We start from the raw sequence: 27,250 nt of genomic DNA, 5'->3' as shown, positions 1-27,250 counted from the left end.
TTGTGTGCAGGTCTGATCATTGATGCCTTTGGTGAGCTGAGAGATCAGCAGGAGCAGGTCCGAGAGGACATGGAGGTAAAGTTTGTTTTTTCATTTTGTTTACAGGGTCCATAGAATGTGCCTGAGGCTACATTCGCACGAAGCCAGAGCTTTTTGTTTGTTTTTTTGTTTTGTTTTTGTGCCTTATTGTAAATCTTAAGATGCTAGTAGTGTTGATTCACTTGAGCCAATTGATGACAATGTGTAAGTCACATTTTGGTAATGGGTTGGTTCATTTGTAACCTCACCAGAGGTGTTACAAAAAAGTGCCATGTTAGGTAGGGAACAGACTTGAAAAGCCCCCTAAAGGAGCTGAAACGAACTGTGCTGTATCATGCAGTCATTTTTCAGATTTATCCACTCTGGGTCCTAGTTTCAAAAAAATTGTCAACCAAAACACTGGTTCAGTCTGGATGAAAACCCTATATGATATAATTTTTTTACATCTCCATGTGGATGGGGCCTGAGAAGTTTCAGCTCAAAATAGCTCATGGATCAATTATTACATAATGTAAATGTGCTCTTCAGTCAAAGCACACACTTTTTAATGTTTTAATTTCTTTTTAAATGGAAATGAGCTGCTGTTTTCAGGTCACACAGATTCAATTGGCTTTATCCACAGTAAGTGTTTTAAGCCACCAATAAACTTCTGGTGAAAATGGTTGAAGTGACTATTTTCAGTTTCATAAGGTACATTTTACAGCATCCATAATATAAGTGAATTAAAATAGAATCTGGTAAATAGACTTAAGCATTCATTTAGTTTTTCAAGTGTACACAAGATGAAAGACAGTTTAAACACCACCGCCAGGAGCAGCGGGGAGTGCAGAAACCTTATTGAAAATACTGTGGCAAAATATATTTACAAATTTTAGCAGTGCAGTGCTTCTTGTCAAGTCTGAGATCCACTTTATATCATATCTCAATTAGACAGTGAAAATCACGGATTTTTAAAGAAACCACATCTTAAAAGTAGCGCTTTTATAATAGCATGACAGTTCCCCGAAGACGCTTGAGCTGACTGATGGAAAATTCTAAATCTCTGTACATTTACCCCATTTTAAAATCCTATGCAACCAAAAAAAGTTGCTATTTTGAGCCCTGCAGTAGTTTCATTCAAGTGCCCAAAAATGTATTGTTTTATTGCCATGGGATTGTAAGGTGTTTTATTGAATACACACATCTCAGCAGATGTAGCACTGTAGGTTCTGGTACTTTTGTTCTTTCGCTCTACAAATACTGTGAATTTAGATATACTTTTATATATATATATATATATATATATATATATATATATATATATATATATATATATATATATATATATATATATATATATATATATATATATATATATATATATAATTTTTGCTGCATATGTAGGTATAATCAGACACAGGGATCAGCTAGATTTCTTAGTGAGGTTGTGTTTAAACTGTTGTCATGAGTCAAATTAAGAGATAACTGTCCTTCTTTCTTCCAGCGTACCACAGCACCCCTTGTGTTTGCTAGGAATCCAGCTCATACTTGTATTGCATTATGTATTACAGCCTGACACATTCTGAAAACAATAAAACCCTTCTTTTGTTGTTTTTCCAAAGACTAAGTGTTTCATCTGTGGAATTGGAAGTGATTACTTTGACTCGACTCCACATGGCTTTGAGACGCATACACTGGAGGAGCACAATTTAGCCAACTACATGTATGTGTATTATAGAAACTTTTTGTTTATTCCTGATGGCTAAATATTTGTTTACATATTTGAAATATACATCTTTTGTGCCATGCAGGTTCTTCCTGATGTATTTAATCAATAAGGATGAAACGGAGCACACAGGACAGGTCAGTGTTGTTTTATTCTCATCTCTGTCCAAAATAGTTTTTTTTTTTCTTGGAATATATGAATGTCAATGTTTATCAATTTAATCCTATCTTTTGGACACTGTGTATATGGTTTTAACATTTATGTGTCAGCAAGAAATGTAATTCATTCACAAAAAGTTATATCCATAGGGAGCATAATAAATGTTCTCTATTGTTTAAAATAACTTCTGTGAAAATAAATGTTAAAATACAGGTAAAGTGTTTCTTCATCATTCAGTGTAATAGATATAATGTTGTAAAAATGAATGTGCAGTAGGTGTTTGTTCTCAGAAACATGCGTTGTTTTGCTGGTTGAACGTCTCTTCGCATACCAATAGTAATAATTAAAGTATATGATCTAAATGTGTTTATATGTATTTTTATATCGAGCACAAAAACACCGAGCACAAAAACAGCCAGACACAGGAAAAGTTTCTTTCCTCAGGCTGTCTACCTTATGAACAGTTAAATATTCCCCTACTGTGCAATAAATATGTGCAATACTTTCTCATACGCACTTGTACACAGCACCTTATATCAATATACAATGCAATACTTTCTACATTCGCACTTGTACACAGCACCTTATAACCTGTATATTTATAACAATCTGTACATACAACTCAACATCCAGGTTTCTTCACTAACCGCATCTGTTTAATGTTCATCATTTTTATTATCATTATTTTATTTTTTCAGATTATTTTGTGTTGTCACATGTCACTTTATGTACACTGGAAGCTTCTGTAGCCAAAACAAATTCCTTGTGTGTGTGAAGCACACTTGGCAATAAAACCGATTCTGATTCTGATATTCTGGGTAAGGCATAGGGCTAAAAATATTCATCCAATTAAAATTTGTTTGGCCAATAATTCCCATAACTCTGATAAATAACACAAGCTGTGTCGACAAATGTAGATTTGTACATTTGCACACCCCATTCACGCAGATCCGCCGCACGCGCACACATGCACACGAGAGGGCAGTGAAAACAAATGCTGAATCAAAACTTTTTAAAATCTTGAATCAATTTTGGAGTTACTTTTGCACGCTGGAGTAAGGACGACTCCTTGGCTGAATTATTTCTGTTAGACCGGTAATGTTATCTTTTAAAAGTATTTTAGTCCCCCAAAAGCTGATGTTGATTGTGTTGTTATGAATGGGTTATATGTACAGAAGTGTTGTTCAGCCATTGAAATTTTGTGGCGAAAGATTGATGTGACTATTTTCAATTTCACAAGGGACCTTTTACAGCATCGATATTGTAGATTTGTATTTAGTTTAACAACAAAACATCAGTAAACAGCACTATTCCACCTAGCCTGCTTTACTGAGATGAAGTTGGTTTTATATTCATATTGGTTTATTTTTTGAACAATAACAACCTGTGACGCGCTCCCTGTGAATATTTGGTCTAAAATAGCGTGCAAGTATGGCTTAGTAATAAGTGTAATTCCTGCACCCTGCCGGCCAAGCACCATATTCGCTTTAGGACAAAGCACATGAGAGAGCAAGACCAGCGATCCTTGCATGCATGAACTATTGCACATTACAATCATACCTGTCACCATTAGGATGTGAAAATAAGGGATATGTCCACCATAATAAGGGATCCCCTAAATCTGTTTTTCTGGAGCTGTTTCATTGTAAATAAACAGTTAAAGGGTCAGTAAATGTTTTATTATTATTATTATTTACAAAAGAAAAAAGAAATAGTATACATTAGCAGCAAATACATTAGCAAACAGTTCAGCTTTTTAAACTGAATAGCTATTATAAAGAAATAGAATTAAGTTATCAAATCTCATTTATCTTTTCTTCACTGTATAACATATATTCTGATTAAAAGGCAACGAATGAATCTCTCATTTATTTGGCTTTTTAGTTTGATTACATTAAATAACAGAGGTGTCAGATCAGATGTGCGAACATCTAATGTTATAATAAAAGCATTTAATGGCTTTCCTAACTTTTTATGCTCTTTTAGGACAAAATTAGTTATTATTATTATTAATGTGTAGATGTCTGTTCAAACATGCACACAAAACCTAGACTTTTGCTTTGCTTCAAATGATGTGTAAAGAATTCATTTGGCAAACAGCATCTATTTGTCACTATGGAGCGCGTCAACTGACAGTCGCGCACCGCTATATGACTGTTGTGAGGATTGCATAGGAGGGCCGACGGCACCTGTAATGAAAAGGAAGAGAATCCTGCTGTTTATATATTTATTTCAAAGGGATTTCATGCCTAAATAAAACAAAAGCACAGAACAGACTCACATTTAAGAGCAGTGTCCCCTGGTGGTTCGGCAGTATGGGTTGTGTATAGGGAGGATCAGCTCTTTAATATTGATTGCCACCGTTCAGAGAAAGACAAAAAATAATAAATAAAACTGGAGATGAACAGCAAAATACCTTTACGGGATGATCACGGGATAGAACTGTAAATTACGGGAGAATCCTGGGAAAAATGGGAGGGTTGACAGGTATGATTATGACAAGTTTTGCTTGCTAACTGCACAACTGAATACATTCTAGATGTAAAATACAGTTTTTTGTTTGGAATTGTACTAAAAGTTTCTAATTGGCGAATGACATGATCTAGTGGGTTGTCTACTGTCATCTTTACAGTGTGTGTTTGTGATTTCAGGAGGCATGGCTTTGGACGGCAGGGAAGAGACTGTGTTTTCAAAGCTATTATGCTATCGGTTTGCATTTTGGCAGATCACCTACTGCACCTTTTAGTACTAGACTTATTAAAATAAATCAAATTTAAAAGAAAGTGATCATAGTACATGTATTTATTTTTAAAAAAATCGTGGGTGACAAATGATTAAAACCTAGTGACATGATGGATAATTTATTGTGAAACTGAATGACATTTTATTGGATGTCATGTTTTGTTTTTCGCTTTTAATTCACATAAAAAAAATAAATAAATAAATAAAAAAAAAAAAAAAAAAAAAAAAACGCTGCATTATACTGTCATGATGCTTGAAAGTCACTTTGTTTTGTCTTTGACCCTTTGATATGTTCATGTTTTCAATACTTTGCTAAATCTACATATGCAATATTGTTTTATCTCTCTTTCTAGGAGTCATACGTGTGGAAAATGTACCAGGAGCGATGCTGGGACTTCTTTCCAGCTGGTGACTGTTTTAGGAAGCAGTATGAGGATCAGCTTGGCTAATTTCAACTAGCAGCCTGGAAAGTGTGTGTTTGTGTGTAAGAGCATTACATCAGGAATGAGGGTCGAAGAGAATATTGCGGAAAAATAGCCAATAGAAGGGAACAATAGATAAATAAATGACCGACTGTAGCCTTGACTTAACTCTCCTGACCCTTGTCTTCAAACAACACCTCACACAAACTCACTGAAACACTTAAAATCTTTGATTTCCCCTTGCGTTTGAGTAAATGAAAGAAACGAGCCAATATCAGATGATAAAGGAAAGTATTTGAAACTGTATATAAACACTACATGGCCTTTTCTTCTTCACCAAGGACTTTTTGAATCTGTATCAAGCCAAAATGAACAAACGCCCCATAAACAAACCTTCCCTTTTCTCCTCTGTTTGTCTGTCACTACGAATCTCCAAAATCTCAGTGCCTAATGTTGAATCTTAAAAGTACAGTGAGGATTTAAGTATGATTTTATGATTGATAGTCTGTAGCGATATTTTTATGTGTAGAATAGCTGTTTAGTTTATATAATACATAGTTTTATTTTAATTTATTGACGTATACCACAGAAATATAGCCATATGAGTGGTAACATCCTGCTCTATGACTTAAATAAAGAGCATTTTGACATATTAAGCCAGGATTTTGTTTTTGACCTGGCACATTGAGCGAATGCGAGAATGCTTGAAACCGATATATCTTAACATTTTCGAGAGGAAAGTATTACAACCCAGAGATTTCTCTGTTTTGAGTTTCAGAGAATTGCAAATGGTCTGAAGAAGTTTTAACTTTGTACAAATGTGAAACCACCTGTTTTGCACTCTAGTCTTATATTGGGACATTTATCAGTCCCAAGAACACAATGCTGTATTACAAATATAGAGAGTTGAAGAGAGTCCTTTGTTTTATCGAACACTTCCTCTCGACATTTTACATGATGATGTCCTTTTACTCTGATTATGGAAAGAATCGTGTCTATATGCACAGTAATATCGATGTTGAAAACTGTCATTTAAAAGGAACATTTCTCTGTTTTTTGGAAATAGGCTCATTTTACAAATCACCTAGAGGTAAATGGTTAAGTTTTACCATTTTTAATCCATTCAGCTGATCTCCAAGTCTAACAGGGGCAATTTTAGTTTAGCTTAGCTTAGCATAATTCATTGAATTGGATTAGACCATTAGCATCATGCTCAAATTTAATTTTTTTTAATATTTTTGATTATTTTCTGTACCATGACTGCAGCAGGGGCAATGCTATTGTGCAGCATTGTTTGTTACCTAGTTAGGGAATAGTTTCAGGACAATCGAAATAATTTTCACAATTTTTTTGAGTGAAATGCTAACGGTCTAATCTGATTCAACGATTTATGCTAAGCTAAGCTAAAAGTGCTCCCACCAGACAGGTGATGGGCTGAATGGATTAAAAAAATTATAAAACTCAGCTGTTGAACTCTAGGTGACTTGTAAAATGAGGCTATTTCCAAAAAAGTAGAGTGTTCCTTTAAGACCTTGGTGTGAACTATGCTGTGTCATTCTGCAACTTAATTTATCCACTTAAAAACATAGATGATATATTTTTGTTGGAACTCTAAATACTTAAGGTACTCTGCGTCACAAGTGAGTATTGTGTACCTTTTTGGGGTGGGGGGAGATTTAGGTTAGAATTTAGTAGAAAATCGGAAAAGGAATGTGAATTAGGTTAAGTTATTATAGAGGTAACAAATACAATGTGTTTTTGCCTTTTAGATTTGTATTCTTCTTTTTGGCGAAATCTCATACTTTATTTTTGTCGAATATAGATGAAGTATAGGCATAGGTCTCTGGTTTTTGTGCATCAGGCGTCTCCAGGCGACTAAAACAAACTCAAATGTGCATGTTTCACCTTGTACTGTTTTGCTGACATGTTGCGGCGGCACATCGAAAGCGTGTTCAGGTCTTTTGGCTTGTTTTGCTCACAGTGGGAAGAAATGAACTTTTCTCTGGATCTGACTGTGTATCAGGCTGAATCCTGGGTTTCAATGCACATTAAACAGATTCCAGTATTTTAAAGAGCACTGCTGTCTGAATTCTGTTCTGTTGTTTGTTTCTTTGTGTGTTCTTTTATTGTGTAAATTTGTAGGCGTCATTTTGTAATGCAATTCTTGCGTCAATACATCAGTTATGCCAGTGTTTATTTGTAAAAGGTATATGGTTCAATATAGACATCCTGAGATAAGCACAGATGCAAAAGAATATTCAACTTTGACAATTTTAAACATCCAAAATTTAAATTAAATGTAAAAAGAACACAGATACAGTATTTAAAATTTGGAAAATATGCTAAATACGTGTGTAAGGTGCCATATGGGTTGCTATTAGTGCTTAAATATTATATTTAATAATAATAATAATAATAATAATAATAATAATAATACTTTTCTAAAGATTCTTTATGGACCAGATTGTTTGATAAACAGTGTTTAATTTTAAATATTTTATTCAAAACGAATTTCCTTGCTGGAAAAACTATGCTTCCCGAGGCCCTCAGACTATGCAGAGTCACTGATTTGATCCAAGACCAACGACGAGATGATCCCAAGGTTTCCATATCCTGGACCAGGCCGTATCCTGAGCAGCTACTGTGGTGGTCATGGAGGAGTGGAGAACATGAGACTGATTCCTGTGACGCTCCAGAGACAGACGAGTCTTCGCTGAGGCCAGCTTCCAGCCTCCGCCACTGAGACTGCAGCTCTGCACAAGATGTTTGGCCAGTGGAGAAATTAAAATGGTCATGCCCAACTGAGTCTGGTTTCTCTCAAGGTTTTTTTTTTCTTTGCTTTCGCCATTTAGTGAAGTTTTTTTTTCCCACTCCGCTGTCGCCACTGGCTTGCATGGTTCAGGATCTGTAGAGCTGTGCATCGTTGGATTTGCTCTTCAGTGTTTGGACTCTCAGTAGTGATTATTAAACCACACTGAACTGAGCTCAACTGAACTGAACTTAAACACTACAAACTGAACTACACTGTTCCTATTTACTATGACCTTTTATGTGAAGCTGCTTTGACACAATCTACATTGTATAAGCGCTATACAAATAAAGGTGAATTGAATTGAAAAACAAACTATTAACTTTCTCCCGGTTTTAAAGTAAATCTTATCTAAATTAGCTTATAAATTACCTTAAATTACCTTATAAGTTGGCTAAAGACCAGCACAGCTGTATTCAACATTAGCAAAAGTTTCTTCAGTCCCAAATCCTCAAATTAAAATTATTTTTGGAGGATTGTGTGACATTTCAAGAGATGTATGGATGCAGTCATCCAAGCTCATGGGAGTCATTCACAATATTAATTCTTTTTCCACTGCACCATGACTAAATTCTATACTGTATATTTCTGTTAAGTGACAAGACTTTTGTCTAAGAAAAGTCAGACCTTACTGTCCTAAATAAATAATTAAAAATCCAGGCATGATCATGTTTTATTTTGGTAAAATAAGTATGATCCAGAGACCTTTCCATCATATAAGCCACTTCTAATACCAAATGATCTAGAATGAGCAAATGAACTAGAAATGAATAATTATTTGTGGTTCCAAAAGCTTGAAAACCGTGTGTTCCACTCAGTCTTTAATTCCTGATTGCAGAAGTAATAAACTGAAATTCCAAAACACTTAAAGGGCTTCGTAATGTAAAAAAACAAAACTCAAACAAAAGGAAACACTTTCGTTCATGTACTGGGCATACACACATATGTATATTTACTCTCCATCTTTTTTAAACATCTTGATAAAATGTCACAACTGTCATTTGCCATTGCTGAACAATAGCTTGCAGTAAAGGTTCTATGTCCTTTGAAGAGAGGCAATATGGTGCATGTTCAAACTGACTTTAATAAAGCTGTCAAAACAGACAGCATTCAAAACATCTCCTTTTCGATGTCATTCACCATGCTACTTGAATTGGTCACATGATTGCATCACATGAGTAAAATCCATCATTGTTTTCAAAAGCCTCCATTTTCACAGTCTACACAGCAACATGAATACGGCCTTTCCAAATTTATACACTTTAGATGGTATTTTCAAAAATATACAATTTAGTGACACTATAGTCACTAAACAATATGAATCATCTATTAAGCATGAGCAAATAGTTAATTCATCATCTGTTAAGCATTAACTCTAATAGATGTTAGTATGCAGTTTATAAATACAGCTACACACGCAGTTATTATAAGCACATTTTAATGCACATAATTGTATTTTCATACTTTATTAATTACTAATTGTTCATTACTAAATTCAGTATTGTATTATTTACAAACCATTTGTATTTACGAGTAGTTGGTGGCTTTTAGAATCATTCAAAATGAGTTAGTAAACAATTGATAAACTATTCTAATCAACATTCATATACATTTTACTTTTCAGGCATATAGTAATGGTTACTATGTATGTTAATAAATGCTTTAACTCAACTTCATGCAGTTTTGTGACCTAATCTAAAGTAAAGTCACTTATAAATGACAATTTAAGGGTTAGTATCAAATGAACAATAGATTTTTGCAATCTTATCTTTAAAAAAATAATAATATTACTGTACACTTTAAACATTGTCAAATAACAGGGGTGTCAAAATTGTCACGCTGGTACACAAGGAAGACAGAGGTGGTTATCTTTTCACAAGTTTTATTCGAAACAAAAGCACTAATCACAAAGGGAATTCAACGGGTTGATGTACAGGGTGGGTCAGTAATATGGATACACCCTAATAAACTTGTTGGGAATTTTACAAGAAAAAAATAATGGTGGACTTGTTTAACGTAACTTTATTCTTTCATGAGTTATTTACAAGCCCCATCACATATATTAATGTGTCACAAACAGGACGTTAATATTACAAACCATTCCCATTTTATTAAGGTGTATCCTTATAAATGGCCCACCCTGTATATGCTGTTGTGATCTTCAAACACAGCAATATGAGTGTCAGCAGTTGTAGCATTCCATCTCACTAGAAGTTCGCTCTCAGTAGACACAGCAGGAGAGTATGCAGACAGTTCATCTAGTAGATAGTGGATCTTCTGGTAAACACTACACAAGTGTAAGCTTTCCACTAGATCTATGAGAAGGATCAGTAAGCATGCAATGATCATTCGTAGGAGTATACAAGCACACAGTTCATCAGAGTGACAGCAGATCTTATAGTAAACATCAGATAAGAATAATCACCTCCCTTGATCAGTAAAAAGGACTCAAAGACTCATAAGGAACATTCATGGAAGGTGAGAAGACGAAGATGCAAAGGTGAAGACAACCATCTGACTTCAATACCAGCCCACGAGTGAACAGAGAAGGTGGGTCTTTAGTGTCTTTGGGTGATGGGAAACAGGTGCAAGTCATTAGAAGTCTGGTGAAGGTTCACAGGATTGGATGGTGGTGGTTTGTGAGGGAGAACGTTGATTGGGGGAGCAGGAACAAGCCGGGGATGTGACAAAAATACAATTAGAAATAAACTGTACAGAACTTTTTTACATAAGATTGCAAAGATTTTTTTCATTTGATACAGTTTCATTTGTGTGTGTTCAAATGAATAAAGTCATTTATTTCCCCCAATACTTTAATCAATAAAATATGAAAATACAATTATTATTAAACGGCTTACTAACTTCTTTTAAATGTAGAGTTAATGCTTAACAAATAATTAATTCACTACTTGCTAATGCTTACTAAATGATTCATAGTGTGTAGTTACTATAAAGTGTTATCTACAATTTTGTTTCCTAAAAATGCTCAGTGTGGACGAAAGGAATTTTAAATGAAAATGAATTAGTGGACATGGCCTAACTTACAGTTTGTCGTGCAATTGTGCTCAAGTGCACCCATGTAAAAAAAAATATTATCCTATGGGCCTACTAGGTGTTCTATAGTATGCAGTATCATGCATTGTCAAAGTTGTAATTACTATACAGTCACAGTGTTATACACTTACACTATTAATTACTATAGTATTTTTAAATGTGCAAAACTGATTTTATTATAGTTTTTTTTTTAGTTTGTCATATTTAGTATAATTAGTTTTTTGTTTGGAACAGCTGTTAAGTACAGTAAACAACCAAACTGCCTCATATTTCATTGAGTGTTTTATGGATCACTAAGATAGAATTGACATGGAAATAGGTTATAATAAATGAATAAGTTGCTATGTAGCTCTTAGCTTGCTATATTTCCCAAGGGGTTGCTTTTAGTGTAGTTGAGCTACATGCTTGTGTTGTACCTGCTTTCTTGATTTAGATACAACTATGTTTTATATTTCAATGTTATGTAACTTAGATTGTTTTTTGATAATGCAAAGAGGTTTTCTATTGATTGGTCTATAATCAAGTATTGTGACATTAAATGGGACGCATTACACAAAAATCACTTTAGGTTTAAACACAGTTGTGTGGTAACGGTGTGTGAATATAATTCTAATGGCCTCTAATAGTAAACATTAATTTATTCTACTTTAATATAATGACACTTGATAAAAACAAGAAACACTTTGATTGACATTTTCCCTTTGTACATCAAAGGAGGATAGTCCCGCCCATTAGTAATGATCGATCTCTCCCTCATTAGCATAAACAGCACTGAGTGAGAAGCAGCCCTCTGCCATTAGAGTTTTCACCCGCTAAAGATAATGTCAGCAACTAAGAGAATTATAAATGTGGAGTTTTAGATGCACAAATAAACACCATAATCTCTGTAGACTGCCTTCTTCTGAGCAACTTCTTTGGTAACACTTTATTTTGATGGCCCATTTGAGTATCAGCAGACTGTCTGCTCAGTATCTGTTGATACTGCTCCTTCAACAGACATTTAACTGACTATAAGAAACTTTGCAAGTACACGTCAACTTACACTAACCCAAACCCTAACCTAACAGTCAACAAATGCATCATCAAAATAAAGTGTGGCCACTTCTTTTGGCATTTTCAGTTTTTCACAGAGATAATGATCCTGTTTTGAATCTATTCTGGTGCATAGGCGTTTGTAGCTCTGCCCTCTTCTGCAAAAACACAACCTCATGTGAATTTAAAGGTGACAGTCACCAAAACAACACAATTTTAAAATCAAAGCCTAAAAGATTTAGCTTCAAAGAGTAAAAAGTTATTAGTGTAGTATTTTGAGCTGAAACTTTACATACACACTCTAGGGACATCAGAGTCTTATATAACATATTTTAAAAAGAGGTATATGTCCCCTTTAAACCAGAAACCTATTTTTTTGTTGCTAATGACTATCCACTTTTACAGCATGAAGTATTTAATTTTTGATGTACATCTACATTATTGGGGTGTGTCGTCACTGGAGCACAGTTCTTTGTTGAAATGGTTATATAACTAGCTGACGTGGCTGCAAAAGAAGAACCATAATGATAAAAATAAGGTCTCTCAAACCTTCCCAAAGGGCTCCAGAAAAAAAAGAAATGCCTGAGATGTCATACAGTAGCTGTACATGCTGGTGCTTGTTTGCTTATAGTGTGTGTCAAGAAAGGGCAAACACACTGATACCAGATGAGTTTCAACCTTTCAAAAGTTCAGTAATTCAGAAGAACATTAATCATTCATTTGTGGATCAACACTAAACAATCCGCATCCTTTTTCGGTTTTGCTCCTGGTTCTACTTTTCAGGTTTAACGTAAACCTAAATGGTCAGTCTGATACGGACCATTTCAAACTTTCGTTTTCAGATCTGCTTTCTAATGGGAACTGAAGGTGTAAGATGTTTGTTAATGAGCATTGGTCTCATTTTCAAAACATTTTTGCTGCTTGTTCGTACTATTTTAAAATGCGTTGAAACACAATTCCTGAGTTGAGGGTGGGGGGGCAACTTAATTGTTTTGTTCAATCCACTTTGATTTGTAATGTTGACTTAATCGATTTGTGTTCTTACAAAATGAATTAATTTTGGGGAACCCTGCATTTTTTTTTTACAGTGTAGTTTGAGACCATATTCGAATTATTAATGTTCAGTATGTAATATAGTTACAGGTGTCTGCTATTAAATAACATTTATATTATCGTCGCAGCACAAACAGAAAATGCACAGTTTAATTTTAAAAAGGAGTGAAACTTTACAACTCACCCCATAGTCTATAGCCGAATCGTGGAAACATCATGAATTCACCAAGGTGAGGTGTAACTGTCACACGTCGCTCTCTCAGAAAGGCAAAGGATCACAGGAGTTATCAATCACATAGATTTATTATTATAAACACTCACTTGGAAGACATAGGAACCACAGGAGACTCAGGAACGACATGGGGTGAAGACAAAGCATGTCGTAGAATACCAGACAAGGGTATAAATACATAAGGACATGATGACACTGATGATACACGGGGGGGCACAGGTGGAACTAACGAACATTAGGAAACAGCGGGAAACAGAACAAAGCAGCAATGGAGAAGGTCACGTGACTAAAACATAAGCACATAGAAAACAGAACCTGACAGTAACGTCATCAAATAAAAGGACGTTTAAAGGAGTTTAAAGCTTTTTAGTATACAGTTTTCAGTATAGTTTGTGTGTGATTCTGATTTATAAATCTGAATAAAATGTCCAAATGTGCATCAGCTTCAACAATTCTGTGAGCTTCATGAGCCCATACAGGACAGGTCAAACACAAACCACACTACTTTGGCTTTGAGGTCTTTCTCTTTAAATTTGCTTCGGATTGGTGGTAACTTTTCACTGGTGTTACAACTAACCAAGAGTTTTGTTGTTACCACTCACCCAGAGTCTTGTAGCCTTGAATTTGCTAACCTTACAGCAATAAAATTAGCACCAACAACATTAAAGAGCCCATATTATACATGAAATAGGGTCATATTTAGGTTGTAAGGGTCTCCAACAACAGTCTAATATGCATGCAAGGTCAAAAAACACTTTGATGGTCTTATAATCTGCATTTATTTTTACCTAATTATCCCAGCGACTCCCATATGAATCGTTCAGCGATTCATTTGTTCCTAAACCCCTCCTCAGCGCGAAACTAATCTGCGCTGATTGGACCGATGACAGCCTGCTGCGATTGGTCGACACTGACAGGCTTCAGCGTGAGACAGAGTGAAATGCTCAGCTGCTAATCTACAATATAAAAGTAGTCACAGTGCATACACGCTTCATAGTGGATTTTGGCTGCCAGTGGGTGAATGTAAACACAGACGATGGACTAGAAAATACTGACGACTAACTATTTTATTGAGCAAAAAGTCCAAGAACTGGCGAGGAGATATCCTAGCCTCCTAGTCACAGTCTTCTTGCTCTTTTCACACACACACACAGGGCCTGCGCGTCCATAGAGAAGCGGCTGAATAGAGAGGGCGCGGCGCTCAGTTATATCCGCGAATACCCGTGCGTTACACACACGAGGAGACACACACACACACAGGGCCGGCGCCTCCATAGAGGAGCGGCTGAATTGAGAGGGCGCGGCGCGGCGCTCAGTTGTATCCGCGAATACCCGTGCGTTACACACACGAGGAGACACAGACACACACACACAGACACATTACTCCTACCCGAGGACACGACACACACGCCTAGAGCGCTAGTTCAGCTTGCTGGGTGCAATTTAGACACCTCACCTCGAACCTGAGCTGAAATATTTTGAAACTTGACCGTTGCATGTGTGTAAACAGCTGACGATCAGTAATCAAAGCGGCACGCGTCGCGTTTTCAACGTGGCTTTACACGCGATATGAGAATCTAAAGAGTTAACCTGATACAGCACACGCGGTTACAAGTAACAAAACACAACTAAATACATAATTTGCAAGATAGAGTAAACGAGGCAATAATTTTAATCGCACGTACTTACACTTGTGAAACGTGGGTAGAAACTGATTCATGATCCACTGATCCATGTTCAGACAGTCTTCACTGATCCTTCCTTTAACAAACTGAAGAAGTCTTCTTTGAAAGCATATCGTTTTCAGAAGCACTCAGAACTGCTCAAGGCTGGGCTATATTGCTGATGTTTCATCTTTGATTAGACTGTCCATAATATCCATCTGCACAGCGTGACTTCATTCGACCAGTGTTTGTCTGTGTGTGTGTGTGTGAGACTTTTTTTTCTGTTAGTGGGCGGGGCCGCAGGTTTCAAATCTCCCGGGTTTGCGCGCCCAACTACTTGTGTTTCGTAGCTGCGTCATCGCGAAACACCTAATGACTCGTTATCAAGACGACTCGTTTGAAGCACTATGAGTCGACTCTTTTATAGATGAATCAATAGTTTTAAACACTTTACACTTACAGATTTAAGCCTTAGCTGGATATTTCACTTCACTTAGAGCTGTGTGACACACTACATGGAAGGGCATTTTCAAAAACCCATAATATGGGCTCTTTAAACATATATGAATGCTATCTATCCTTTACATTTGACTTCTTTCTTCCCCTCACCCGTTCTCCTCTTCACTCAACACATTCAGAAACACCATATCGATGAATGTTCTGTAATGCATGTGACTTTGTCTGTCCTGTTTGATAGCATTTAAAGTGTCTCATTGCAACTGGCACAATGATCTCATTTCCACAGAAGTATGCAATAATCAAAATAAAGACTTTGAAACTTTAGCAATCTTTGGCCCACTGCAGAGGGATTGCTCCCTGCCAGGGTTCGCTATCTAAATGACTTGCTGTTCACCACAGGATGTGGGCTCTCAAATGTTATTAAGGAAAAGTCTCAAACGTGTTGTTTCTTTTTGAAATTCGGGTATGCATCCTTTCCTCTTAGATTTATATTTGTAAATTTGAAGTCTTGCAACGATTGTCTGTAAAATGACTGGAAGCTAGAAACGCTTAACCATTGATTTCCATAGTATGCTTTTACTACAATGGAAGTCATTGGTTACAGGTACAGTACAGGTTTTCAGCTTTCTTCAAAATAAATTCTTGCGTTCACTAAAATATATGAGTATATATTCATTTTTGGGTGAACTATCCCTTTAAGGAAATTGGTTGAATGTGTGTCTATTGCACAGTAAGGAGAAGAGATTGAGTGGTAAAACAATAGGTTATCTCAAAAGGGTTATTCATTCATTCATTTTTTTTTCGGCTTAGTCCCTTTATTAATCTAGGGTCACCACAGTGGAATGAACCACCAAATTATCAAGCACATGTTTTTACACAGCAGATGCCCTTCCATCTGCAACCAATCACTGGGAAACACCCATACACTCTTGCACACACTCACATACACTACGGGCAATTTAGCTTATTCAATTCACCTGTACTGCAGGTCTTTTGACTTGTGGGGGAAACCGGAGCACCCGGAGAAAACCCACACAAACAAGGAGGGATCATACAAACTCCACACAGATATGCCAACTGGCACAGCCGGGGCTCGAACCAGCAACCTTCTTGCTGTGAGGCAATTGTGCTACCCACTGCACCACCGTGCTCCCTCAAAAGGATTATCTTAATCTTAAAGGGTTACAGCTGGAGAAATACAAACATTCCTTGAGTCTTGGGCCTTCAAACAGATAAACAAATTGAAAAAAAAATACAGCTGAAAATAAAAAGGTCCCCCCTTTTTTATCCCCTGTCACCTTTGGATGTTGAAAATTCAACTCTGCGGTTTAACAAGGTGACCTTTAGTGACTAATGTAGAGAAAATAATATATAGAGAAAGAGGTCTTTAAATGATTAAATTCAAATACTTACAGGTAAAACATGAAAACCTGACTAGAAGTCTTATAATGGTCCATGATTGGATCTTGCACCCGGAGGGCCGGTGTCCTCCAGTTTAATTTCAACTTGCTTCAACACACCTGCCAGAAAGTTTCAAGTATACCTAGTTAGAGCTTGATTAGCTGTTTCATGTGTGTAAAATTGGGATTGGAGCAGAACTCTGCAGGACACCAGCCCTTAAGGATCCCTAAATACAAAAAAATAAATAAATAAATACAAAAAATACAAAATTCTGCCATGGCCATGCCAGTCTCCTGATCTCAATCGTATAGAAAATGAGTGGGTGAAGGAGAGTTGAGCACCAACAAGAACCAAATAACTTAATAGATATGGAGAAGCTCTGTCTAGAAAAAGGCTCGTTAAAGGTTTCCTCCAACCTTATTTATTTATTTATGAATAAATGCCAAAAAAGATAAAATGTACAGATTTATTTTCCCAGCTTTCTTTGCTCATTTTTAAAAGAATAGTTAATTTCCTCATCATTTAGTGGTTCTAAACTTTTATGAAAATCTTTTTCTGTTAAAAAATATAATAAGATATACTGAACAATGTTGAAAAAAGTAGTCATCCAAAGATGAAAAACAGTTTTATGTGCAAAAACTGGAATATTGCATAAACCATTTGCAAACAAAGCACCATTTCCATCCAATGAGTCAAAAAGAACAAAATTGTCACTCCATGATAAACTGGCGCCAAATACAAAAAAGAAAAATGGAATTTACTGTGGTAGGGAGAAGCCACTGTGGAGGGCTTTTCCCCTATATAATAAATTACTTTCATTGCAGAAAACAAAGATAAAAGACAATGAATGTGTGGTCGCTTTCGAAGGAGCGAGACACACTTTGGGAGCTCAGACACTTAAGGCAGTTCTTGAAGTAATAATAGCGAAACACTTTGATGACAGACTTTGCCTGAGAGATTTTTTGAATGAGCAAAACAACATTTTAGATATTTTACAATATGGTTCATGTCTGTTTGCTGGTTTGTCCATTAACGCCATGTCATTATGCCCAGTTTTGATATCACATGATCTGTTAAAACTAAATCACATGACTTTTCATGTGCATTCTGGAATTTATTCAGCTTGCATCGTAGTTTATGCTCATTTTGTCTCATCGGATAAAACATTTATCCGACTCAAACGTGCACAGTGTTTTGTGTATTATTAAAATGAATCCATGTCTTGCTAAGTCCATTAAGTATTTTTAAAGAGCTATTCCAAAATGTGCATTAAAATAGGTGGATAAAAGACATCCACAGTAGGAACAAAAATATTATGGGAGTCACTGGCTGTTTTTTTCCCAGCATTCTTCAGTGTGACTTCTTTTGTGTTCAAAAAAAGAAAGAAACTCAAAAAAACGAGTTGGCTGAACTATATTCCTTTCAAAAGGGTGCCAATAATTTGACCACAACTGCACTTTGACCACTCACAGTGGCTCTTGTCTTTGTAAAAACAGGCCCAGCAAAAGTTGTTCTTCTTTTGTCAACTGAGACATGTCAACCTTTTACCTGTTCAATCCCTAAATTGCTGATGAATCATCTACATGTCATCCTCCCTCTGTCTCATACCCTGTGAGAATTTCCAACTTAGATTTGTTTTTGTGCTCCAAATCAGAGATTGCTTCAATCTCTCTCTCTCTCTGTCTTTTACAGCTCATAAATGTTCATAAACATGATCGGATTCAGGTGTCCAGTGACTTTCTTTCCTGATTGATTCAAAGGTCATCTCAGTTGAGAAGGGAGTGTTTCAGTTGAGATGACTGACTCATGGCTTTTTGAGAACGAACAAGAGGATTAATAATGTTCACTTCAGCCTTCATACTTCTCAACAATTGTTTCTTCAACAAAAACTATTAAGCATCTGACATTGGTGGAACAGGTAAGCTCAACTTTACTGTTAGTAGAAACTGCACACTGTTGTTAAACATTAAACTGTTAGACATAATATACTGTAAAAAAAATGCTGTTTCACACAATCGTTTTGCGTTGAGACAATATGAAGGGATTAAGTTAACTTAGTTTTTACACATTTAAGTGGATTGAATATTATGGGCTCTATTTTAATGATCTAGGCGCAAAGTCTGAAGCGCAGGGCGCAAAAGCATTAAGGGCGTATCCGAATCCACTTTTACTATTTTAAGGACAGAAAATATGATCTGAGCTGCTGCACATGGTCTAACAGGGTTGTGCTTATTCTTTAATGAGTTCTGGGTGTGTTTTGAGAATTAATCAATCAGAGTCTCATCTCCCATTCCCTTTAAGAGTCAGTTGCGTTGCGCATTTGCTATTTACATGGCCGACTTTGTAAGTGGAAAAACTAAACGCTTCACTAATTAGAGAATGAGTCTCCTCCATTCGACCTTTCCTTTCACTTTCACTTTCTCTCTTTCGTGGATAAGGAAATGTGCTGTACACACAGACATCCATTAGCCTACATAATTAATTTCGTGTGTTAAGCGCAAAGATTTGTTTCAAAACTATTTCTAAATTCAGTTCCAATTTCCAGCAAATGAATAAATGAACAATAATAACAAAGTGTGGTCAAAAAACTGAGTTATATCCAAACACACATGCTATGCCCCATACGGTCCAAAACCTAAGCTTGTTTTTAATAAAACAAATATAAATATGCATTTAATGAATACTACTACTACTAATAATAATAACATTAAACAAAAGCAAATTGTCATGAATAAAATAAAAAAGCCCCCCCTCGAGACGAAGAAGGCATGAAGGCAAATGGTTTTTCTATTTATGTAAGTAATATTTAATGTAAGTAATATTTAAATAATGTAAGTAATATTTAAAAAATATATTTTAATTCTTTAATTCTTTTTCATTTGTAAAGATATTTGCGTATTGCTGTACATCCTGCATGTTTTAAGCAATGTGTAAGTGAGACGCACAACTAACGTGCTCTGAGCTGGACTTTAGACCTGCTTTTAGCTGGTCTAATGCACAGTCTATTTAAGTTCCTCAAAATAGCAATGCATCAACAATGCTCCTTAACACAACTCTTTCCTAGACCAGAACACCCATGAGTCCACAAAGTGGTGCAAATGGATTTGCTATTTAAACAGCGTGGCTGAAAACGGGAAAATTGCTGTTGCATTGGTCTGAAAATAGCAACAAGTCGTGAAACACACCTTATTGCGCCAGGTGTATGATAGGGCCCAAAGTGTTTCCCAGTACTGGGTTGCGGCTGGAAGGGCATAAAACAGGCTGGAATGGTGGTTCAAGGTGGTTCATTCTACTGTGGCGACCCCTGATAAATAAGAGAAAAAACAAAAGGAAAATAAATTCAAGGATTGTTTTAGCTAATTGTACCCATATATATATATATATATATATATATATATATATATATATATATATATATATATATATATATATATATATATATATATATATGCTTGAACAAAATAAGTCAAAAGAGTAGCTATTGAAGTCTGATATATGGAAATAGCACATACCAGTTCATGTTTGGATTTCACATAGAAACATTTTTAAAGAGCCCATATTATAGATGAAATAGGGTCATATTTAGGTTGTAAGGGTCTCCAACAACAGTCTAATATACATGCAAGGTCAAACAACACTTTGATGGTCTTATAATCTGCAATTATTTTTACCTAATTATCCCAGCGACTCCCATATGAATCGTTCAGCGATTCATTTGTTCCCAAACCCATCCTCAGCGCGAAGCTAATCTGCGCTGATTGGACCAATGGCAGCCTGCTGCGATTGGTCGACAGTGACAGGCTTCAGCGCGAGACAGAGTGAAATGCCCAGCTGCTAATCTACAATATAAAAGTAGTCACAGTGCATACACGCTTCATAGTGGATTTTGGCTGCCAGTGGGTGAATGTAAACACAGACGATGGACTAGAAAATACTGACGACGAACTATTTTATTGAGCAAAAAGTCCAAGAACTGGCGAGGAGATCTCCTAGCCTTCTGGTCACAGTCTTCTTACTCTTTTCACACACACACACACAAAGGGCCTGCGCGTCCATAAATGAGCGGCTGAATAGAGAGGGCGCGGCGCTCAGTTATATCCGCGAATACCCGTGCGTTACACACACACACACACAGGGCCGGCGCGTCCATAAAGGAGCGGCTGAATTGAGGCGGCGCGGCGCTCAGTTATATCCGCGAATACCCGTGCGTTGCACACACGAGGAGACACACACACACAGGGCCGGCGCGTCCATAAATGAGCGGCTGAATTGAGGCGGCGCAGCGCTCGGTTATATCCGCGAATACCCGTGCGTTACACACACACACACACACAGGGCCGGTGCGTCCATAAACGAGCGGCTGAATTGAGGCGGCGCGGCGCTCAGTTATATCCGCGACTACCCATGCGTTACACACACGAGGAGACACACACACACACAGGGCCGGCGCGTCCATAAATGAGCGGCTGAATTGAGGCGGCGCGGCGCTCAGTTATATCCGCGAATACCTGTGCGTTACACACACGGGGAGACACACACACACCCACACACACATTACTTGACCGTTGCATGTGTGTAAACAGCTGACGATCCGTAATCAAAGCGGCACGCGTCGCGTTTTCAACGTGGCTTTACACGCGATATGAGAATATAAAGAGTTAACCTGATACAGTACACACGGTTACAAGTAACAAAACACAACTAAATACATCATTTGCAAGATAGAGTAAACGAGGCAATAATTTTAATCGCACGTACTTACACTGGTGAAATGGGGGTAGAAACTGATCCATGATGCTCTGATCCATGTTCAGACAGTCTTCACTGATCCTTCCTTTAACAAACTGATGAAGTCTTCTTTGAAAGCATATAGTTTTCAGAAGCACTCAGAACTGCTCAAGGCTGGGCTATAATGCTGAGGTTTCCTCTTTAATTAGACTCAATAATATCCATCTGCACAGCGTGACTTCATTCGACCGGTGTCTGTCTGTGTGTGTGTGTGTGTGTGTGTGTGTGAGACTTTTTTTTCTGTTAGTGGGCGGGGCCGCAGGTTTCAAAGCTCCCGGGTTTGCGCGCCCAACTACTTGTGTTTCGTAGCTGCGTCATCGCGAAACACCTAATGACTCGTTATCAAGACGACTCGTTTGAAGCACTATGAGTCGACTCTTTTATAGATGAATCAATAGTTTTAAACACTGTACACTTACAGATTTAGGCCTTAGCTGGATATTTCACTTAACTTAGAGCTGTGTTACACACTACATGGAAGGGCATTTTCAAAAACCCATAATATGGGCTCTTTAAAATTCATAAATTTTCCTTCGGCTTAGTCCCATATTTATCAGGGGTCGCCACAGAGGAATTAACCGCCAAATATTCCAGCAAATGTTTAACACAGCTGATGCCCTTCCATTTGCGACCCAGTACTGGGAAAATATATGCAACACATATTTTAAAATAATGCAAAATAGTCTACTCTTAGCTACTGTATTGTACAGTATATGTTCATATATGGCCATATGTCAGATTCACATATAAAACTGCGAAATATCACACAATTTGTGAAAGAAAATGTGACAAAAACAAATGTTTTCCATTTGAATATTCAGTATTTTCAAATGTATTCCTGTGATAATGAAACTGCCAATGCTTCAGTCTTCAGTGTCATGTGGTTCTTTGAAAGTTACAAATGATTAAATAACAATTATTTTATTTTATTAAAATAACTGTGTAATTATGTCGATTTTCAGTTATTGTTAATACCTTGTTACATTAAAAATATATTTAGGGCTTATCTTACTAATTAAAACTATTAATTTTTAATTTTGAACTAGAGCATAGATAGCTTGTAGAACTTCTATTGACTAATCACAAAACGTGTTTGTGTAAAATTTGTGTAGTCGTGTTTGGTTCTGTAAGCATGTAAGCAGGTCAGGTAAAAAAGAAAGCAGAATGTCACGACTGTGGTTTGTCTTGCAGCCTCAAAACAAGAGCCGTTGTCACTGAAGATCACACTTCCTGTATAACAGGAAGAGTGTTGTGCCACAACTATAACATTGTACAGTACACTTAAAAGCTTATAAAACTACTGCATTGGTACTATTTAATGTTCATTCATTTTCTTTTAAATATAAAATAATTATGAAACCTTCCTTTACTTGACGTCTTTAGTAATGTAACAATGAATCCTGCTCCTTTGTGTTTTTCAAATAACTCATAATTGTGGTGAATGTGGTGTGGTGTTGTGAGCAGTACTGTGGTCAGTGTGTTGGGTTATATTAGAGAAACTGTAACTCAGTGGCAAACAAAGTTTTGCGTTTTTAAAATAGTTTTTATTTTAGTATTATTCTTAAGTTTGCTGTACGTTTCAGTTCAGTTTTAGTCAGTTTAATTAATGGTTTTGGTAGTTTTTATTTCTATTTTTATTTGTTTTTATTTCTATTTTCATTTCTATTTGTTGTTTTTGTAATAATTATTTAGCTTCTGATTTAGTTCAACAAAGTGTTTTTGACCAATAGTTTTAGTGATATATTTAATTATATATTAATTTTAGTTTTCATTTACTACAATAACCTGGGTAAACTGGAAGATGAGCAAAGAAGGAAGTCTCAGATAGACATAAAAGTAAAGGTTCTTGGCATTGATGGTTCTAACCATTAATATTCTTTAATACCCTAAATATCATTCCACAGTATATTCTTTACAATAGGGAAATAATCTTTAGATTATGAAAATGTTCTTTACACTGTGCTTCTTCTTTCAGGGACTTTTAAAAACGATGATGCCAGGAAAAACAACAACAACAAAAGGTTCTATCTTTCTGACACCTTTATTTTTAAGAGAGCTGAATAAATAAATGCTGTTTAGTTCACTCGGAAATGAAAATTATGTCTTTTTTTTTTTTGCCTTCAAGTCGTTTCCGATCTATGACCTGAAAAAGAAAATGAAAATAGGCCATACACTATAATTGTATTTGTTTGAAATGTATGTAGTTTCCGTCTTTATGCACTGGAGGGAGACAAACGCGTGACAGCTGTTCTGCTCACAGTTAACTCACATTCATTATCTTCATTATGTCATTGAATCAAATGACTATGCTAGTTAAACATTTCCCTTATGATTTATAAGCCACTTTTATTGAAGATGGGTACTTTTGGTAAGTATTGGACTCGATTATGCGTCACTTATTAAACTATATAACCTTGTATGTTTAAAAAAAAACATGTGTTTGTACTTATCTAGTGAGCGACATTTATTGATGTTTGTTTAAGGGGTGTGATTTATGTAAGTACAATATTCCTTTGTGGTTGGGTTAAACTTAAATCATTTTAATTAATATTGATTGTGTTACTCAGCACTTGAAGTACGGCTATGTGTACATGTTTTTAAAGGAATGAAAATTAGCACATCATTCTTGAGATATGTGATTCTATTTCTCAGTTCTTGTTACCTTGTGTCAGTTACAAGATGCTGTGCATTTTTTCTTTTCTTTTTCATTCATTCATTCATTTTCTTTTTGGCTTAGTCCCTTTATTAATCTGGGGTTGCCACAGCGGAATTAACCGCCATCTTATGCAGCTTATGTTTTATGCAGAGTATGCCCTTCCAGCTGCAACTCATCACTGGGAAACATCCATACACACTCATACACTACAAACAATTTAGCTTAGCCAATTCACCTAAACCTACTGTTTTTGGACTTGTGGGGGAAGGCGGAGCACCTGGAGGAAACCCACGCGAACACGGGAGAACATGCAAACTCCACATAGAAATGCCAACTGACCCAGCCAGGGCTCGAATCAGCAACCTTCTTGCTGTGAGGCGATTGTGCTACCCACTGCACCACCATGCTGCCCCTCTTTTCTTTTTCCTTTTGTCTAATTACAGTATATCAACAAAAATACAATTAACCCTAAATACTATATCTGATACAGAATCTGTGTCTTTTTGCTATTTCTGCTATTTTATAAAAATAAAAAAGTCTGGATTAATGTGGAATGATTTTGAGAGTGTAGGAGCTGAAAACCTGAAAACAGAAATACACTGAAAATCCAATTAGGACCACTTGTTTGGTAAATAAAGCTAAAGCACATCTATCATTTAATATGTGTACTAAGACTTTACAATATTACTTTACAATGTAAATAATTTATCTAAACATTTGCATATTATTCAAGACTATCCCTGAATTTAATATAAATACTGAATAAACATATATTTACACACATTTACATGGCAAATTAATAGGTTGAGTGATAGGCTAATAAATCTGTGTGCGCAGATTCCATGTAGGCCTACCAATGGGTAATTTTAAGCCAGCTAAATAATAATAATAAGATCAAACTTTTAACATTGAAATGCATGTTTTCTATATATATATATATATATATATATATATATATATATATATTTCAAGAAAAAATCTTTTAGTTCAACTCAAAACATTTTGTCAGTAATTTTTAAACATCAGTAAAAAATTATAATAAAACACAGCAAAAATAAAAGGATATCTAAATTGAAAATGAAATAAGATTGTTGTTAAAATTGTTAGAAGAGTTTTGAAGACCAAATGCACAGATCTGTACTGACAATCATTCAATTATTCAATTTTAAGCAAGAAATGGATGGGCCATTAAATTACTATTAAATAATGCACACCCAAGGTGGTTATTAATTATTGAAAACGAGTCAACTTTTACACTTACTAAATTTACCACACCTAAAGACATTTTAAACTGCTCCTTTGTTTAGTATTATATAGTTGTTGTTGTTTTTTTACACATCTCACCATATATTGAATGATTACAAAATAATACACACCCAAGGTGATAATGTGGCCACAACGTGAAGTGGAGTTAAACCTCAGGTGTGCATTATTTTCAATTATTACGCTTATATGCTTATTATATGCTTACCACTCCTAAAGACATTGTTCAGATGTTGTATTTCAAGACATGACAGGTTTTTGTCCACAAAACACTTCTGTGTGTGGGACAGTTCTGACACATCTCATCCAAAGCATTATGTTTTGTTTTGCATTTACGTTCATTCATTTACCAGATGCTTTAATTCAAAGTGACTTAATAAGGGTAATAGAAGCACTTCACCATAGAGCAGCATTATACAGACACCATGACAAATCCAACTTAGTTTAGCAGTGTTTAATACAAACTAGCAGGACAAGCAGACAGATAATTAACAAATATAGAGTGCTATTGTTGGGCGATTAAAAGTGTTGAAAAACCTAATGACCAGAGACTTTGCTGTTTGCTTAAAGATTGGCAAGATTATTTCACCAGGACAAAAAATTAAAGGTGAAATATTTTGTTTTATATGATGTCTTTTATAATATATTTTTAGGGGTTTTTAATTGGATAGAATAGAGGAGAGTTGAGGCAGGAGTGTCTGGGGAGCAGAGAGAGGAAGGATTAGCAAAGCACCCTGAGCTGGCAATCAAACTTAGGTTGCTGTGAGCACCTCTGGGCTGTTTTGGTGACTCTGAGCACTTACTGTAACCACTGGGCTATTGGAGCAGACAGGGATGTTTTGACTTGACTTTTGACTGTTATAGAAATAACGAAAACCAATTGGCATAGTGATATGGAACTACTTTAGCTGTTTGGCACTTTAACTGTGCAATTCTTTAGCTGTTCGCTACCATAAAACAAATTGCACACCTTATCAGAATACCAGAACCTTAGAATCATCAGTCAATCAGAATCAAATGGGGTTGCACAATATATCTTTTCAGCATCAACAATTTATGTTTTAAAAGATTAAGTTCTTATACACTGAGGGCTATGCTATTTTACATTTGTATACTCAATTTGTGTACCTACTAAACTCACAGAAAACTATAAATCTCTGTTTATTTTATTTGTATCTTTGCTACTGTATTGTGCTTTAATTATTGTGATTGAAACCTAAAAATATAAATAATTTCAAAATAGAGGGTGACGCGGTGGCACAGGGTAGCACATTCACCTCACAGCAAGACAGTCGCTGGTTCGAGCCTCGGCTGGGTTAGTTGGCATTTCTTTGTGGAGTTTGCATGTTCTCCCCGTGTTGCTCTGGTTTCCCCCACAAGTCCAAAGACATGTGGTACAGGTGAATTGGGTATGCTAAAATTGACCATAGTGTATGAGTTGTGACTGGAAGGGCATCCGCTGCGTAAAACAAATGCTGGATAAGTTGGCGGTTCATTCCGCTGTGGCGACCCCAGATTAATAAAGGGACTAAGCCGAAAAGAAAATGAATGAATTTCAATATGGAGCTATTCAAGTCACCTGGTGAAATTATACTCAATATCACAATATGTATTACAGAAAAATTAAATATTGCAAATACAGGGTTTTCCCCTAATATCGTGTGAACCTAGAATCAAGTATTCAACAACCCTGTAGCATGTTTATTCAAAACATAACCAAGAAAGATATTTTTGGTGGATTTGATTCTGTTTAAATGTATAGTTAAAGCCTT

General features: G+C 36.0%; 1 protein-coding gene across 7 annotated transcripts in view; it reads left to right on the top strand.

Moving 5' to 3' along the window:
• ryr1b (ryanodine receptor 1b (skeletal)) overlaps positions 1 to 7,139 on the top strand; it is a 188,007-nt gene extending 180,868 nt beyond the window's left edge. For all 7 annotated transcript variants that reach the window (XM_056478876.1, XM_056478873.1, XM_056478870.1 and 4 more), the window contains 4 exons: positions 11 to 75; positions 1,641 to 1,741; positions 1,830 to 1,881; positions 4,999 to 7,139. In XM_056478876.1, the coding sequence (XP_056334851.1) occupies positions 11 to 75; positions 1,641 to 1,741; positions 1,830 to 1,881; positions 4,999 to 5,094 (314 nt within the window). In that variant the 3' untranslated portion in view covers positions 5,095 to 7,139. The remainder of the gene's footprint in view (positions 1 to 10; positions 76 to 1,640; positions 1,742 to 1,829; positions 1,882 to 4,998) is intronic.
• Positions 7,140 to 27,250: the final 20,111 nt, after the last annotated feature.

The sequence above is a fragment of the Danio aesculapii genome, chromosome 18, assembly GCF_903798145.1.
Source record: "Danio aesculapii chromosome 18, fDanAes4.1, whole genome shotgun sequence".
NCBI lineage: Eukaryota > Metazoa > Chordata > Actinopteri > Cypriniformes > Danionidae > Danio > Danio aesculapii.
This window is presented reverse-complemented; position numbering and strand designations above follow the sequence as displayed.